This window comes from Ambystoma mexicanum, chromosome 9, assembly GCF_040938575.1.
Source record: "Ambystoma mexicanum isolate Mex_15411 chromosome 9, UKY_AmexF1_1, whole genome shotgun sequence".
Lineage (NCBI taxonomy): Eukaryota > Metazoa > Chordata > Amphibia > Caudata > Ambystomatidae > Ambystoma > Ambystoma mexicanum.
The window spans coordinates 539,213,054-539,229,102 of NC_090931.1; the positions used below are offsets into that span (position 1 = coordinate 539,213,054).

Consider the following 16,049-nt stretch of genomic DNA (forward strand, 5'->3'; position numbering starts at 1 on the left):
GCCGCCACTGGTGCTAGGCACTTGGTAAAGACCCTGGGGGCCGACTTCAATCTGAACGGCAGTGCTCTGAATTGGTAGTGGTGTCCCTGGACGACGAACCTGAGGAACTTTTGGTGACTTTTGAGGATGGGAACGTGGAAGTATGCATCCTCCAGGTCCAACGACGATAGAAAGTTGCCTTCCTCCAGCTGTCCCAGTACGTGCTGGAGGGTGACCATCCTGAACTTTTGTGATCTGATGTATTTGTTCAAACGACGAAGATCCAGGATGGGGCGCCAGCCGCCCGTCTTCTTCCTGACGAGGAAGTACGTTGAGTATACCCCGGAGCCCCGAAGCCTCTTCGGGACAAGCTCGATGGCGCCTTTCCTGAGCATCGCCCGTACTTCCAACAGCAGTTGCGGGACGTGATTTTCCTTCCTGGCCACAGGTGGAACGTGAGGGCACTTCTTCAGGAATTCAATAGAGTGTCCTCTTGCCAGGGTATCCAGCACCCAACGGTCGGTGGAGATGGACTTCCACACGCCGACGAAGTTCGTCAGCCGGCCTCCCACCGGGGTGCTTCGGTGGGGGCCCGAGACCACGGCCGGTTCAGTCCTGCTTGGAGGTGGTGGCCTTGCCGCCCTGGCAACCTTGCCGACGGCGGCGAGGCGCTCCCTGCTTGCCGCGACCCCTGTAGGCCTCCTGAGACGAGGAGCGTGCCGGCTGGCGGTAGGACGAGCCACCGCTGGATCCCTTGGAGGCACCCTGTCTGCCTCCAGAGCTCCGAAAGGGCCGTCGTTGCTGTAGGGCGCGGGCCGTCTCCGTGTCCGTCTTTATGGCTTGGAGGGATTCGTCCACCGCCTTCCCGAACAAGTTGCTGCCGTCGAACGGCATGTCCAACACCCTGGTCTGGACGTCCTGACGGAACACCCTGGTCTGGACGTCCAAACACCGTTGCCCAGCTGGCAGAACCCGGTATCGGCAATATCGGTTGACACCGTTATGGCGTGGTCCGACGCCACCTCGCTCTCTTGCAGTATTTCCAGAGCCTCGGACCTCTTGTCGTCCGGCAGGAAGTCCAATATGGGGGCCAGCTTAAACCAGAGCTCCCTGTCGTAACGGGCCACGATCGCCAGGGCGTTGGCCGCTTTGATCGTTGTTGCCGACGAAATGATCCACCGCCCCATGGCGTCCAACTTCTTTCCCTTGCCGTCCGGCGGGGAATTCGACGTCGAGACTCCTGACCCCGCCGCTTTCTTCTTCGCCGCCGCCGAGACGACCGAGTCTGGCGTTGGCTGGGCCCTGAGGCAGAGGGGAGCGGTTTCGGGGACCCGGTGCTTCTTCTCGTACCGGTCCCGTTTGGCTGGTGCCGTGGAGGGGGTTCTTGAGAACCGACAGGCCCTCCTCCCAGATGTCATCGATTAGGGGCAGCGCGATGACAGTCTTCCTCTTGGCCTCCCGGTGCTGTTAGAGGAAACCTTCCTTTTTCTGCTCCTCCGGGCAGAGCTGGAACAATTCGGACGCCCTGGCGATCATGGCGTGGAATGAGCCAATCTCGTCAGGCGGCGAGGCCTGTGCGACGGGAGACCCGTTTCGTCGTCGTCGCCCTCAGAACCCGTCGTCGAGCCCAACGCACCGTCATCTCCCGACTCGTGGGAGGATGAGGAGGGAACTGTAGGCCTTACGGGGGCGAGCGGAGGAGAGGGTTGGGTCCTCCGTCGTTTGTTCTGAGGACTTCCCGATGGGCCAGGTTGCGTGTCCTCCGGCCTGGGCCGTGGGAATCTCGTCCTTATCTCAGAGCATAAGGACTGGATGGCAGACGAAATGGCCGCCGAGCCATCCTGAGGCCTAGGATCCGGCTGCACCGGAGGGGAAGGCCGCTCTACCTCACCATCGTCGTCTTCCTCAGTTATCTCCCGAGGATCTTCCTGACGGGATCGAACCTTCTCGAATTGGACTTCGAGGTTCCTCACGGCCTCGGTCAGTTCCTCCTCTGAGGCTGACTCAGAGCTCGAGGAGGGCACCGTGCCCCCCCTCGCATCTTCCATCATGGCGGCCACGACGATGGGCTGAAAAGAGGATTCCCTTCTTGGCAGCAGGGAAACTCGTCCCGGAGGCGGTCTCCGCTGGCGGTGTCTCTGCTGGCTTGGCCAGAGTCGCCGCGATAGCCTCGATAGAGGCCTTCGCCTGCTGGGTAGGGGCCTTCACCACCTTAGGTGCGTCCCGGGCCCTCCTTCGGGGGAGGGGCGACGCCTCGCTCCCCCTCTTCCGAGATCGGACGGGGCTTCTCCCGAAGCTTACCGGGGGTCTCTGACTTCCTCTTCCCCGAACCGGAGCGTTGGCTCGTGGTTGACGGTGCCGGGGAAGGTGCGCCCTGCCTGGCGACCGAAGAGCCCGACCTTTCGGCGCTCCCGGAGCCAGCGGACTCGCGGCGCTTGGCCTGGTGTTGGGCCCCCGTCGCCGGGACGCCCTCACAGGACTTAGAAGACCGCTTGGACCTTTTCTTCTTCACACCCGCAGGGCCCTTCTCCAGCCAACTGGCGAGGCAGAAAACGACGATCCCTCATGGTCCGTTGCCATAGGTTCTTGCAGAACGCACAGTCCTTCACGTGCGTCGTGTACTCATGAAGGCAGTAGAGACATCTCAAATGCTTGTCCTCCTTGAAAACATTCTGTAACCCGCATCCAGGGCAGTTCCTGAACAGCTTGGATCCGGGCGTCAAGCTTCCCTTGTCCTTGGCCATGTCCATGGTAGGCCTTAGATCTTCTGGAATCCTCCAAGAAGCGTAACTCGATGAAAACTTCACCCTTGAGGGGCGTAGGAAATTCCGAAACAGGTCCCCGTTGATCGGAAGTAGAACGGTGGAGCTTGAGGCTCGATTTAACCGAAAAATGACAAAATCTTTGAAAAAAGCGCGAAAACGCAGTAAAAGCTTGAGCTATAGCACGAGGACTCCCAACACTTGAACGTGCAGTAAAAATCTGAGGATGGCTGCCGGGGGAGGGGCTTAGGGAGAGGGCAGTGGCTGGGGACAGTATGACCCAGAGACCAGTGATTGGTTGCTCGGATGCTAGGAGAATGACAGTTCAGAAGTGAAACAAACTGATTTTTTCTTTACTGAGGATTCCCAGCCTGACCACATGGAATATTCATGAGCATGTGAATCCATGCCAGACCCCATGCTGGAGAATTGTACTTGCCCCCCAGGGCAAAAGTTGCCAGTCCTACCCTTGTGTACTCTTTCGGGCTTCTTCCACTCCTGGACATGTTGGACATGTTTCACTCACACGCCTTGGTTCTCTTGTTATATCAGTCAGGATTTGGTATGGATTTTCTCAGATCTTATATTGTCCACCTTGATCTTGCCTGGCACACACTTGCCGGGGCTTGTCTTGTATATAAACACGTCTGACTTGAAAATGGCTGGGATACTTCTCCTGTTTGGGCTTTATTTATATGCAAACCACTTATTCTCATACTTGCTCTCATATTCTTGTAACTTGAAATGCATGGTTTAATCCCCTGTCATGAATTTCCATGAGCGTACTATGCACACTTGCAAACTAGAGTATATCTTGTTCAGTTTCTGTAAGACATATGGTACTCTTCTTTCCGTCTCATTCACACCATCTACTTGAGTTTCCTTTTGATATCATGGACGTATGCCCCCGGTTTCCACTCTTCCCATGGGCGGATTCACCGGGTTACTGTAGTATGAATTGGCTTTCCCGCGGTTAACCAGCAGCAGCCTGTCTGCTACCTGCTTGCTTCTATCAGATTTGCTGCTTCTGCCTTGTAGTTCCAGTTCTCCTGGCGACACTGCTGCGCGTTCCCCTGGGCTCTAGTAGTGTGGAGGCTGCTCTCCGGGTATAGCTGCATGCCACAAAGACGTCCCTTCCTGCTCTGGGTTCTCCATGGCTTACTGGACTCTGCAGTCAGCCTGCCTCGGCTCCTTTCATGAGACGGTTGGCTCCATGGGCCCAGGTGGGAAATCAAGGTAACATGCCATTAAGGCATGGGAAACTGGGGAAGCAACATTTAGAGAAAGAGGATATGGAATTTCCTCCACTGAGGTCATTGGGTTTCATTGAGAGTTACCTCCCCCAAGGTGGTCCTGCCTCAGTCACCGACAGGGTCAGGATCAGGTAGCGGCTGCTATCCCTGGGAACATAATGGGGGAGGGGAAGGGGATCACCCATGGAAATAAGTGATGACATCCTTGGATTCACAGAACTTTGTTGCAAGATGGCCAGACCTTAACACAAGAGCAGTGTATAGAGGAAGAGAAAATATGCATTCACTAAAAAAGATAATCAGTCCCCCCCACCCCCCCGATTTCCCTAATGCAAGGCCGAAGCCTGGTGTAGGCCGAAGCAGGTCCCCGAATCGGAGGACTCAAATTCTTCAGTCGGAAGTTCTTCACACATTTTGACGAACATATTTAACTAAACTCTGAAAAGTAGCATTGCTAGATTCTAAACACCATATCCGGCCACCATGGCAGGAAAAAAAACAATCTGCGGGACCTAAACACGTTCAGGGATCGCGAGTACAGTAGTCATCACAATAGGCATATTATAGACCCGCCCAGTTGACGTCTCTTTTTTAACTTCAAAAACATGTGCAATACTCTGCTCCTACCATTAGATGCCCGACTATGCAAAGCATGCAATTCTAGGCAGACCCATAAGCCTTATTAATGTGTACACACACTAACATCTTTAATGCATGCACACTCAATTAACTTCATTAAACATACCCATCTTTGATGAAAGACATGGAGGTAGTTGGTAGCAACTCCAGTTTGCCAACAGTCCAGCTGGGGCGATAAATGCATTCATCTGGCAGTTTGATAGAAGGCAAACACTGACTAGGAAGAATCTTCAAAGGTGCAAACATGGAACAACCAACCAAAGCTTGGACATTGTCAGGCCTGTAGACAAAGGAATAATCCTATTTAAAAAGAAAACATTTTGATGTTAGGAAATGTAGAAACTGACAATTGATCAGTGTGAAAAATCCAATCTTCATTTAGGGGAATTTTAGTTTGCATGTTGCGTTACATAAAGGTGCTGTGGAGAACCTTTGGTGTGAGCCTCTGGTTCCCTGTGATTTGTTGCAATTATCAATTCCAAATGTGTGGTTTACAAAAAAAGAATTCCCATATCAAGTATTTCTATTCAATACATTATAAATCTAACATGCATAAAAAAGGTTCCAAGAATATACCAACACATCATTGTATACATTATAGGTTACTCACAGTAGTAACTAACTTACTCCTAGTCCATAGTCCCCTTTCCTCCATACTGTAGGGCATCCCTCGCCAGGTACAGAAAATCTTGCACCAGAAAAAAAAAAAAAAATTGTCCCCCGACTCTGCCCACCAGCATGATCCGCAATCCCCTGTGACACGTCGACAATATTAGGATTGCCTAATGACACTGACTGTTACAGGGTTAGACAGTGGGACATATGGAGGAAAGGGGAGTATGCACTGGGAGTATGTTAGTCACTACGGTGAGTAACTTATAATAACTTCTACGTCCCGTCCCATTTCTTCCATACTTTATGGGAGCAGGGACGTCATTTCACCAAAGTTCCAGGGGTAGCAGAAGCGACATCACATGACCCTTAACCTCTGGTGACATCACATGAAGTGATGTCATTCGACCCCTACCCCGAAGTGACATCCCGGGGAGACATGGAACAGAACCGTTTACCCCTTGACAAAACAGGAAGTGCCATCACATAGCATTGTTTCTAAGTACACTATGAAACAATATGGTTACAATATCACTGTGATACACATTTCGTACAAGAACGGACCACCATATGCATCGGCAGAAAAAAACATGCAATAACTGCAACTTGCGAAAAGCAAAATACATAGTCCGAAAGGAATGCTTATTCTACTATAAATGCTTTTTGAATTATTGTATGCATTGTGAATTGGAGTTGTTTAAGAACTAAATCAGTGACTCACCCACTGAAGTGTGCATGAAATAAATCTTTAATGAGTCTAGCAATTATTGTTTAGAATTCCAGAAAGACAAATTGTCATTCCTATTCTCTCTTATTTAGGGTCACTATTCAAAGTATTACACTTGTGGAACCTCCTGCATTTTAAGAGGCCTGAACAAGAAAGCCAGCCACTCTAGAAACAAGGAGGCACATGGCCACAGCCCAGGAGCTTCAATTTGTTAAAAAAAAAAATTATAATTTTTTTTTTTTTTTAGGGGTAGCAAGGGAGAACACAGGAGTCGCAAGTGCAACCCATGGCGACCCCTGAAAGACGTCCTTGAATGGGCGATTGCAACTGAAGGCAGCCCATGGGAGAAGAGTTGCCCCTCTAAGAAAATAATTTCTTCAAAACTGCCTGGCCAAATGCAGTGTTGGAAGCGGCCTCTGTATTTCTGTTTTGCATAACCAGAGGTGTGGCTTGACACTCTTTCGTAGGTCCTTTCCTCCGATTTGCTCACTGAACACGCACACTAAGGAGGACGGTGGAGGTAGCCGCGTTTTAGGCAAATTGCATGCAGTACTCTCTGGGCCCACTACACAAAACTATGAATACAGGTGTAAGCAAAACCAACCTTTGGTTTAAGTCTGTACCACACAGTGTTCGGTAGCGAGCTAAGCAGCCAAGCTTATCTCAAGAGGGAATGTGAGCTTTTAAGGGTGTTAAACAAAGGTCTACAATGACAAGTATTCAGATAGACACTTGGACAAGGTTTCTTGGTAAAACAATTTATTACACAATCATTTATAAAGCATTCACTAAATGAGGCAACCAATATCACACACAAGTTATACTACAATACTGATTACTAAGCAGTTCAGCTCCCTTGAAGTAGGAGACAAATAGCATTGAAGTAGGAGCAAAAAGGCATAAGTTAATAAAACAAATCGTACAGTTACTTTAAAACAGTGAAAATAATTTTAGTGCACCAGAGGAGTTGATTCAATGCAATAGGTAGGCCAAAGTCAATGGGCTAGTGTCTTGTATAAGTAAAATGGTTCTGGTATTTAAAACAGAAAAGTCTTTGCCACGGTTATTAGCAGGAGTTCACGGAAGAAAGGTTTGTTTGTCGGGTCACAAGCCGACTAGGCCTGCAGGTTGCCCATATTCCACAAACTTTCACAGTGAGAGGTAAGTTCTCTCGGTCGGGTTTTCACAGTACCTTACAATGAAGAAAAAGATGCAGCTGAAGACTTCTGTTCCTGCCAGTTCCTACAGATCTCGCTCATGGAGACAAGAGTGAGGACATCGTGGGACTCCTGCACTGCACGGGGACTGGTCGCAAAGCTGGCAAATCTTCGATTCCGGTTGCTGTTCAAGCACACAAGCTGGTGTCCTTCCCCCTGGTTAACCCTAACCAGCGCCAAGAATGGTATCCAGGTGGCTTACGAGTTGATTCGTCACACCAACTCAAATGAACAAGTCGTCCTTGAAGGGGCTTCTCTATCGAGGTGAACTTGGCGATTCGGACCTGCAGCAGGGCTCCACCGGGCAAACCAACGGTCCAGTAGTTGCAGCAGCCGTCCTTGTCCAGCTCATCTTCGGTTCTTTCGTTCCAGTGGTCGACTCTGCCTTTCAGTCCAAGAGACTTGCCTTTTAAACAGTGTTCTCCGATTCATTCCAGCCTAGCTGCCACTCACCCAGAAGGGTGGCTGTCCTTGCCGGACAGTCAGCCCAGCCAATCACACCAGAGTGCATTTAGGTCTCCTAGGAAACTGAGCACAGGCAGTTTCGGGCACCTCCCTTACTTCCTGCCCACCCCAGACACTAGGGCGCCAGCGGCGGTCTTCAGTCCTGAAACCCGCCAAAGGCATAGAAACAAAGGGACCAAACCTGGTTTGGCACGCAGAGACAAACTCTAGAAGGGCCCTTCCAAAAAGAAATGGTAAAAAAAAGAATACCGGGACCTGTTTAAACAAAGGGGGCTTAGGCGGCATCTTGAAAAACATGGCTCCAGCAATTTTTAGCTACAGGTGTTCACAGTCGGGAAAAATCATGGTAGTTTGTTGTAAAACTACTGCCACCAGCCATTTCGATAGGAAAGGGTAGCATTTGACTGCTACATGAGTTTCTAGACATGGGGGATACTAGGTAACCCCTCCAGCACTCTATTGTAAGATAGTGTGTGGCGGGTCTAGGAATTTAAAAAGACTAGTAAAGTAAATTTAACTTTACATTCTCAGGGAAACAGTTCATCCCAGAGAAGGCATTTAAAACTTGGGACAGCCTAAAAGGCTTCCCTGTGTCACTGCACTGAGGGTGGTGCTGTGCAACACACATGAAAAGATGATGCCTATGGAGTTCATCTAAAAACCTCATAATCAAAGAACACGAGTAATAAACACAAACTACATGAGAGAATGGGGAAAAAAGGCTCACACTCTCCAGGTAAAAAAATCAAGTCCTCAAAATCCAGCGAAGTTGCTCGGGGTTTCTAAGGTGAAGGGAATTAGCACATTTATGCTAATTCTCCCTAACACCGCAGCGATAGGATTCCACGTTGCGGTGCTTGAACCAGTTTACCTGGTGAGTCACGTCTGCTGGCCAGCCGGTGTTCTTTTTTGCGATTCGCTTACAGCAGGGACTTTGCTGGGACTTGCTGGGGACTGGTCTGGAGCCTTGCTAGGACTTGTGCAGTGTCTTGGCACTGCTTTTTGCTGAGCTCCGTTTTTGTTGAGCTAGAGAGATCTAGCGCGTTTTGGGTAACCCCCCCCCACCCCCAGAAATCTATGCACAATTTTATGGCGCTGACCACAGCTTATAGTGGCAGAGGCGCGGCTGGGGAAATTGTTTCGAGAATCTAAGCCCCCCCCCCCTTACCCCCAAAGCCTGCAGCCTGATAAATTAAGAGGGGAAAAAGAAAACATGCAAAAAATCATTGACAACGGTTGGGTTTTCATATTCCCTTTTTCAGACTTAATTGGCCTTGTGGCTAGGGGACAGCTTAGTTGTATGAAGATGTCACAGTCTCAATCTTCAAAGCATCTGTGCTGTCAGAGTTTCAGAGGAGAGGAGACTGAGTAATCTTCGGGTTCCAAGACACTAATCTAAAGAGAAAGGAAGAGTTTCGCAGCTTTTGTCAGGCATAGCGAGTTTGCCTCTGGTTAGCACAGGGGTTAACTAGGGACTATTGGGAGATGAAACTCTGCAGTACAACATTACAGGATGTTACTACATCCCCCGAGTGGGTGGATACGTCAATAGAGAACACTGTGGTTCTACCAATACATAAGCCTCCGGTGTCAGACCTCCATTTACAAAGCTCCTCTAGCCACTGTGTACAGGCTTTAGTCCATCAGAATCCCCTGCAATCATTACCAAAAACGCCCCACGGGCATGAGGACAACAAATCATTCAAGCTTGAAAGAAGGGGTTGGAATACACAGTGACGAATTCACAAAAAAAAAAAATCAAAGACCACTTTAGGAGACGGAGGTGCAAAAGTGCAAAATGATCAAGAAGTACAATTCTCCACCCAAACTTGCATATTATTGCAAAGAGAAAGAAAGAAAATGTGGACCCAAGTGGAATTTCCTGTGTGAGCAAATGGTCAGGAGAGGAAGAATCTTTAAATGCTACTGAGAGGGGGAGGGGAGGGGAGAATGTTGTTCCTAAGGCTCAACACATTCCGCCGGAAAAGGAAAGGAGTAAGGAAACTGTGGAAAGTACTAGCCTGCCATCAGGCATAGCACCCAAGGAGACAGTAAATCAATGAAGCGAAGCCACACTTTCCACACTCAACTTTGTTCCGAATTCCTTGGTATTTGAATTATTAAAGGCAGAAGTACAGACACAAGCTGGGGCGCTGCTAGAATTTTCAAGGGAAATGGGAAGTTGTGATGCGTCGTTAGTGGGCCTTAATGTAATCAATGCAGTTGTGTTTATGGCCCTAAAGGAGGTTCGTCTGGAGCTAGCCAAGCAAGGGATGGATATTTCATCAATTCAAACTGCCCTGCTACTAAGGAGATCTTAAGAGGAAGCCAATAAAATTCTCCTGCAGAAATTGCTATCCCAACTCAAATGTCCCGCATGATTCAGAAATGGGGGAGAAGGAGATAGTGGTTGATGCAATTGTGCCCTTCGATGATACCCCCTTGTCTGAGTCCGTTGGAGGAATTTAAACGGCTAGCCTGTGTGGTGGAGAGCACATCTGATGGAGAAAGGGCTTCCAATCAGGTAAGCTCAGAGGGCCCAACCCAGGAGTCAGCTGACTCAGAGCAAAATTGTCATAAATTAAATATCTCTGGCGTAGGAAGAGGTTGGAAGGCAAGCAAAAGAGGAGCAAGAAGGAGGAGTAGGAATAAAGCCTCAGTGTCCAATGGGAAAGAGTAAAAAAATAAACAAAAAAGATTAAAATCAAAATAAATTGGAATAAACTCCTTTCCTAAAGTTCTCTTGAATTCCTCCTCTACAGCTCACCCAGGAGGGGAAGTAGCCCCTGATATCACAACCTTGAATAGGCTATCAAATAGTGGAAAGTGATGGAAATAGAGTTCAAAAAGCCAGAGCTCGATCTTTTAAAAAGATTCAAGAAGATTGGCTGGCGATCATAAAGGCTAGTGTGGGCCTCCAAACAGACTGGTGGGAGATGGGTTTGGTGAATGAGGTTCCGTTCGATCGGATGCCTCATACAACCGTGCCAAAGCAATCAGCTTCTGGGCCTGAGACAGTTCTGCTGGTTCCAAAGCCACCAATAGCCCCAATATTTCTATTGAACAAACGTGCACTACCAATCAATGTATTAATATTAAATTAGCCCCAATGTTTGTAAAACAACTGCATACAGGTTTGAAGAAATCAGTATCTGAGGAAGTTGTGAGAACAGGGCAGGGCAAGCAGACCAAGATGGATATGTACCACAATGGAACTGGTAAATCGAGAATGGTTGAGGTGGCTCAAAAAAAGCAAATTTCAGCACCTGTGAACTCAGTGATGCAGGTCCCTTAAGGGATCCACGAGGAAGTTCTACAAAGCGACTTTGCAATGCCGAAGATATGGCTCAAGACAATTTAAAATAAAAAAAGATCACTTAGCAGGGAGTGATCCTGTCACTTTTTAAAAGGGTCTCTAATTTATATTTGCTTAACTCCCAGGACATCAAATGTGCGCAATTCCCTGATGTTAAGAACCCTTATATGGCAGAAGTTGGACTTTCTTCGAAAAAAGCTCAGGAGGCTATAATGGGGACTGCAAAAGAACTAGAAGGTCACAGCCTATTAGTCTCTAGGATTGCACTGATGGACAGTACGAATTTGAGAATTTTGTCTGGCTAATGCATAGCGGGTCATAGTGCGGGTGAGGGAGCAAACTTGAGTACTGCCTTGTCGCCCAGGAGTCAAAGGGCAAATGGCCATGGTTCGCAAGATAACGCACTCAGTTTGTTGCCAGAAATTCTACCCCAAGCTTTGCAGAAACTGGGCGTGGGGGGCTCCAAGCCTCTTTAGTCAGAATTATGCTGGATTCTTTTTATATTTACAGAACATCTTTTACAAATCACAAAACAAATCACCAGAAAATAACCAAAAATTGCATAAATCGCAGCAATTTTCGCAAAACTATGTACAAAGTGAGATATACAATACACTAAATCCCTAATCAAATCAGTTACATCTCTGAAATACCCACCCACCAAACCTGTACACCACCAAGTCAATACAATTGAAGAAATCTACCCCAAATTTTTTCAAATAAACCGAATTTACCAGGTCTCCTATAAAGCACCCTCTCCAAATCCGCCAGCTCATGCATTGCAAACAACCATGCCTCAATATTCTATGTTAAAGTAGTCTTCCAATTACGCAAAATAATCCTCTCACCATTCATTGCTCCTCTGAACAACCATTTCTTCTCATTTTGACTAAGGCCATCCAAATGTTCATCACTTCCCAGTATCACCACACTAAAATCCAGAGCAGGCAAACCATCGATCACCACACTACACACCTTACCGATCTCATCCCAGAAAAGTCTCACCAGTCTACAATCTCATAATAAATTCTCCAGCGTACCAATCTCACACAGACATCTCCAACAGTCTGCACTCTCCACCATACCTCGTCTGTACATTTTCTCTGGTGTCCAATAAATGAGATTAAGAATTTTCAACTGTCTCGACCTTTCTGTGAGCCCCAAGGTGCACATCTTCACATTCACACACATCTGCTGCCACAAATCCTCTGATATCCAATCCTCCTGCCCCATTCCTCCCTCAACAAATCATTGCCTTAATAATGTGATACAATCACTCTGTATAGACTGGCAAGGCTACCTTCTGTCCCAACCACTGTCCTTGTAAACAGATTCAAATCAACCTTCTGCACCAGATTTACACATCCAATCGCGCGTTTAAGCTTCACAAAATCTGATGCTCTAAAGATTTCAATGGGATATAGTTCCTGCAATTCCCTCACTGTCATCCATCATTTTTAAACAGATCAGACACCCACGCACCCCACCCAGAAACCAATCTGCCCAAAAGACCACTTTGCCATCTATCTTGATAGCTGGATTCAGCCACACCGAAGCACCTGGCTCTCTCAAAGCATCCACATCCAAATATTTACAAATGGATCTCCATGCACTCCTCATATGCTCAGTCAACAAATCATTTACACAATTCCGTCTGGAGACCGAGGTCAACAGCGCTCACGGTGTCAGCAGCCCATTAAAACTAATTTCCGCCTCCACCCAAACATCTTGCAACTCCGCCACAAAAGGAACTAAGAAATCTGACAAAAAAGCCAGGTGATACGGCCTGAAATTTGGCCCTCCAAGACCACCCCTATGCAACGGCAACTGTAACTTCCTCAATTTTAATCTCGGGGGTTTTCTGTCCCACAAGAAATCCTGCAGCATCCTGTCAATGTCATCCCAAAATGTATTTGGCAACATCAAAGGGACCATACTCAAAAATGTAATTAAGCCTGGGGGTAGACACCATTTTCAAGGCATTTACCATTCCACACACAGATAAATTCAGAAGACCCCATCTCTCCAAATCTGTCCGCAAACCACTACACATATCCCGTGTATTTTCCCCGACCATGTCGCCAATCTCCGTAGTCAACCAAACTCCCAAGTACAGCAGTTTATCCGGACACCCTCTGAAGCCCACGACCATCACAAATTTCCTATCAACAGAAGGTGTCAAAGGCATAATCTCCGATTTCATCCAATTAATCCTATACCCAGAGAAAATTTAAAACTCCGCCATAGCATTCATGAGTGCCGGTATGGATATCTTAAGATCACCAAGAACTAAAGACATGTCGTCCACAAACAGCCACATTTTCTGCTCCAATCCCCAACATGAATGGCCTACCACCTAATCAGCCTTCCTAATAAACTCGGCCAACGGTTCCAAAGCTATTACAAATAAAAGAGGCGATAAAGGGCACCCTTGCCTCATTCCCCTCTCCAACCAGAACTTTCCAGATCTCATACCATTGTGGCAACCTCCGCCGTCGGTTCACTGTAAAGGAGCCTAATCCAAGAAATAATTTTCACACCAAAACCCATTTTTGTCAACACCGAATATAGGAAATTCCAATTCACCTTATCAAATGCTTTCTCCGCATCCAAAGATAAAACAGCACTAACCCCTTCCTGACCATTCGCCTTAGACACAATATTCAAGATCTTCCTAATGTTAATGGAGGTCTTCCTACCTTTCACAAAACCGGATTGATCTACATCAATCAAGGAAGGAAGCTAGCACTCCAACCTGCAAGCCAAAATTTTCACCAGAATCTTATTGTCAACATTAATAAGACTTATGGGCCTATAACTCGAAGGAAGAGTATCGTCTTTCCCTCTTTTCAAGAAGACCGAAATCAAAGCATGTCGAGTTTTTTCTGGAAGTATACCGATACTCAATGACTATGTACACATCCTGTAAAAGCTGGAGCGCCGAATCCGGCAGCATCTTATAGATCTCTGCCGGAAACCCATCCGGTCCTGGGGCTTTCCCCGCGTTCTACTTACCAATAGCCTTCTTTACCTCCTCCAAAGAAAAATCCTCCTCTTGTAACTTCATATCGTTCTCACTAATCCTGGAAAGTTTTATTTTTTCTAGAAATTCTCCCCCTTCACCAGACACCTCTGGTTCATTTTTGTACAGCTCTGCATAAAAATCACAGAAAATCCTACTCACCTCTCCCGGACGATAACATACTTCCATTCCGAGACCTAATCGAAGTAATAGACCGCTCCGCTTCCCATTTCCTCAATCATATGCCAGCCATCTGTCACACTTTTCTCCCTTCTCATAATAGGCACACCGAAGATAAGTTGTCCCGATCTGCACGCTCGTCTATTAGTGCATTTAGCTCTCTTCACCTTTTTAAGCTCACACACTTCTTCCATACAACCCGGATTCGCCATAACACTCTTAGACAACTCAGTAAGTTTGGTCCTCAACAATGACTCCCTATCAGTACTCCTCTTCCGCAATCCACAAGACACACCAATTAGATGGACCCGTATCATACATTTCAAAGCCTCCCAGACCACACTCGGACACAACTCCCTAGTATGATTGCATTGTACAAAATAATCAACTTCCTTTCTCAAATTTTCCATCACGTCATCTTTCTGCCATAGGGAAATTTACATCCTCCAAAATCTTTGCACATTCAAGGCATATCTCAACCGCAAATGCAAGACCACATGTGCATGATCTGTTAGGAGTATGCTACCAATCTAACACGATTCACACCACTCGGTCATCCTACCAGCCGTCAAAAACGAATCTATTCTGGAATAAACTGAATGTGCTCCCGAGAAGAAACTATATTCTATATCCACAGGATGCTCCAGCCTCCAGCAATCCTTAAGTCATGTTCCAAAAGTAAATCAGCCAAGGCTAAATGTTGCCTGTCAGCGCTTCTCTTAGTGTTATTCCCACTCCTAACGTCTCATCCAATACAATATTGAAATCACCACCCAACACAATATTTCTGGACCCCAAATACTGCAAAAGTTGCGCCACTTTTCTGAAAAAAGACCAGTCATCCACTGAGAGCGCATAAATATTACACAACGATACCTCAATGCCCTGTATGTCAAGTAGTAGAGCAACTATCCTCTCCCTTCCTTGTCTGATACCTCCCTCAACACTTTGACCGGAACATTCTTTCTGAACAGTATCACTACACCCCTAGATTTAGCATTGAATGAGGTACCGTACACCATCCCTACCCAACCTTTCCTCAATTTCTCAATATCATCCTTCGCCAAATGAGTCTCCTGAAGCAGACAAATCACCCTTCAGCTCGTTCAAGAAACGCATAACTTTCATCCTTTTTTTTAACATTATTTAAACCATTCACATTCCAAGACACCAACTTCAAATCCTCACCCACCATGTTCACTGTAGATCTCCCCCACCTGGTATCCACAATCTAATATAACTTGGTAAAAAACACCCATACCCAGACCACCCAACCCGCCCCCGCTGAAACAGATGCAGTCAGTCAACAACCACAAACCCAAGTAGCAATACAAAATGTACATTCTAAAGTCCTAATGTCCCGCCCCCCCCCACCTATTCGATATAAACCCAATCCGTGACTCACACCACTAACCTTAATAGTGGCTCGTCACTTTTCAAGGCGAGGAAAATCCTTGCGCACCAACAGTTAGGGACACCATTGCACGACCAGGATAGTTTTCTGTTCTAACATTATTCCTGTTTAGAAAGGCTTTCACTTCAACTGTCCTAGCCATCTCTTTAGCCTCCTTAAAAGATTTCCTTATGGCCAGAGATTCCTTGGGAAAGTCAGGGTAGAGGAAAATCTGTTTCCCTTTATAGTAAGCCTTTCCCTTCATCCTAGCCAACCCGAGCACCTCTTCCTTAATCCTTGTGCAAGTGAAGGAGATGAGGATTTGTCTGGTTTTGGGTCCATCCTTCCTGACAACCCTATAAGCATTGTCCACATCTCCCAAAAGGACCTGATCATAATTGAAGGAGATTTTCAGAATATCCTTGACCAGTTTTATCAAATCCTCTAATTTATCCTCTTCAACACCAACCAGCCGCAGGTTCCT

At 47.1% G+C, this 16,049-nt stretch overlaps 1 protein-coding gene across 1 annotated transcript in view; it reads right to left on the reverse strand.

Annotated features, from left to right (window-relative positions):
• MED13 (mediator complex subunit 13) overlaps window positions 1–16,049 on the reverse strand; it is a 1,760,496-nt gene that overhangs the window by 812,707 nt on the left and 931,740 nt on the right. Inside the window, exon 15 of the mRNA XM_069615091.1 lies at window positions 4,740–4,933. Coding sequence (XP_069471192.1) covers window positions 4,740–4,933 — 194 coding nt within the window. The remainder of the gene's footprint in view (window positions 1–4,739; window positions 4,934–16,049) is intronic.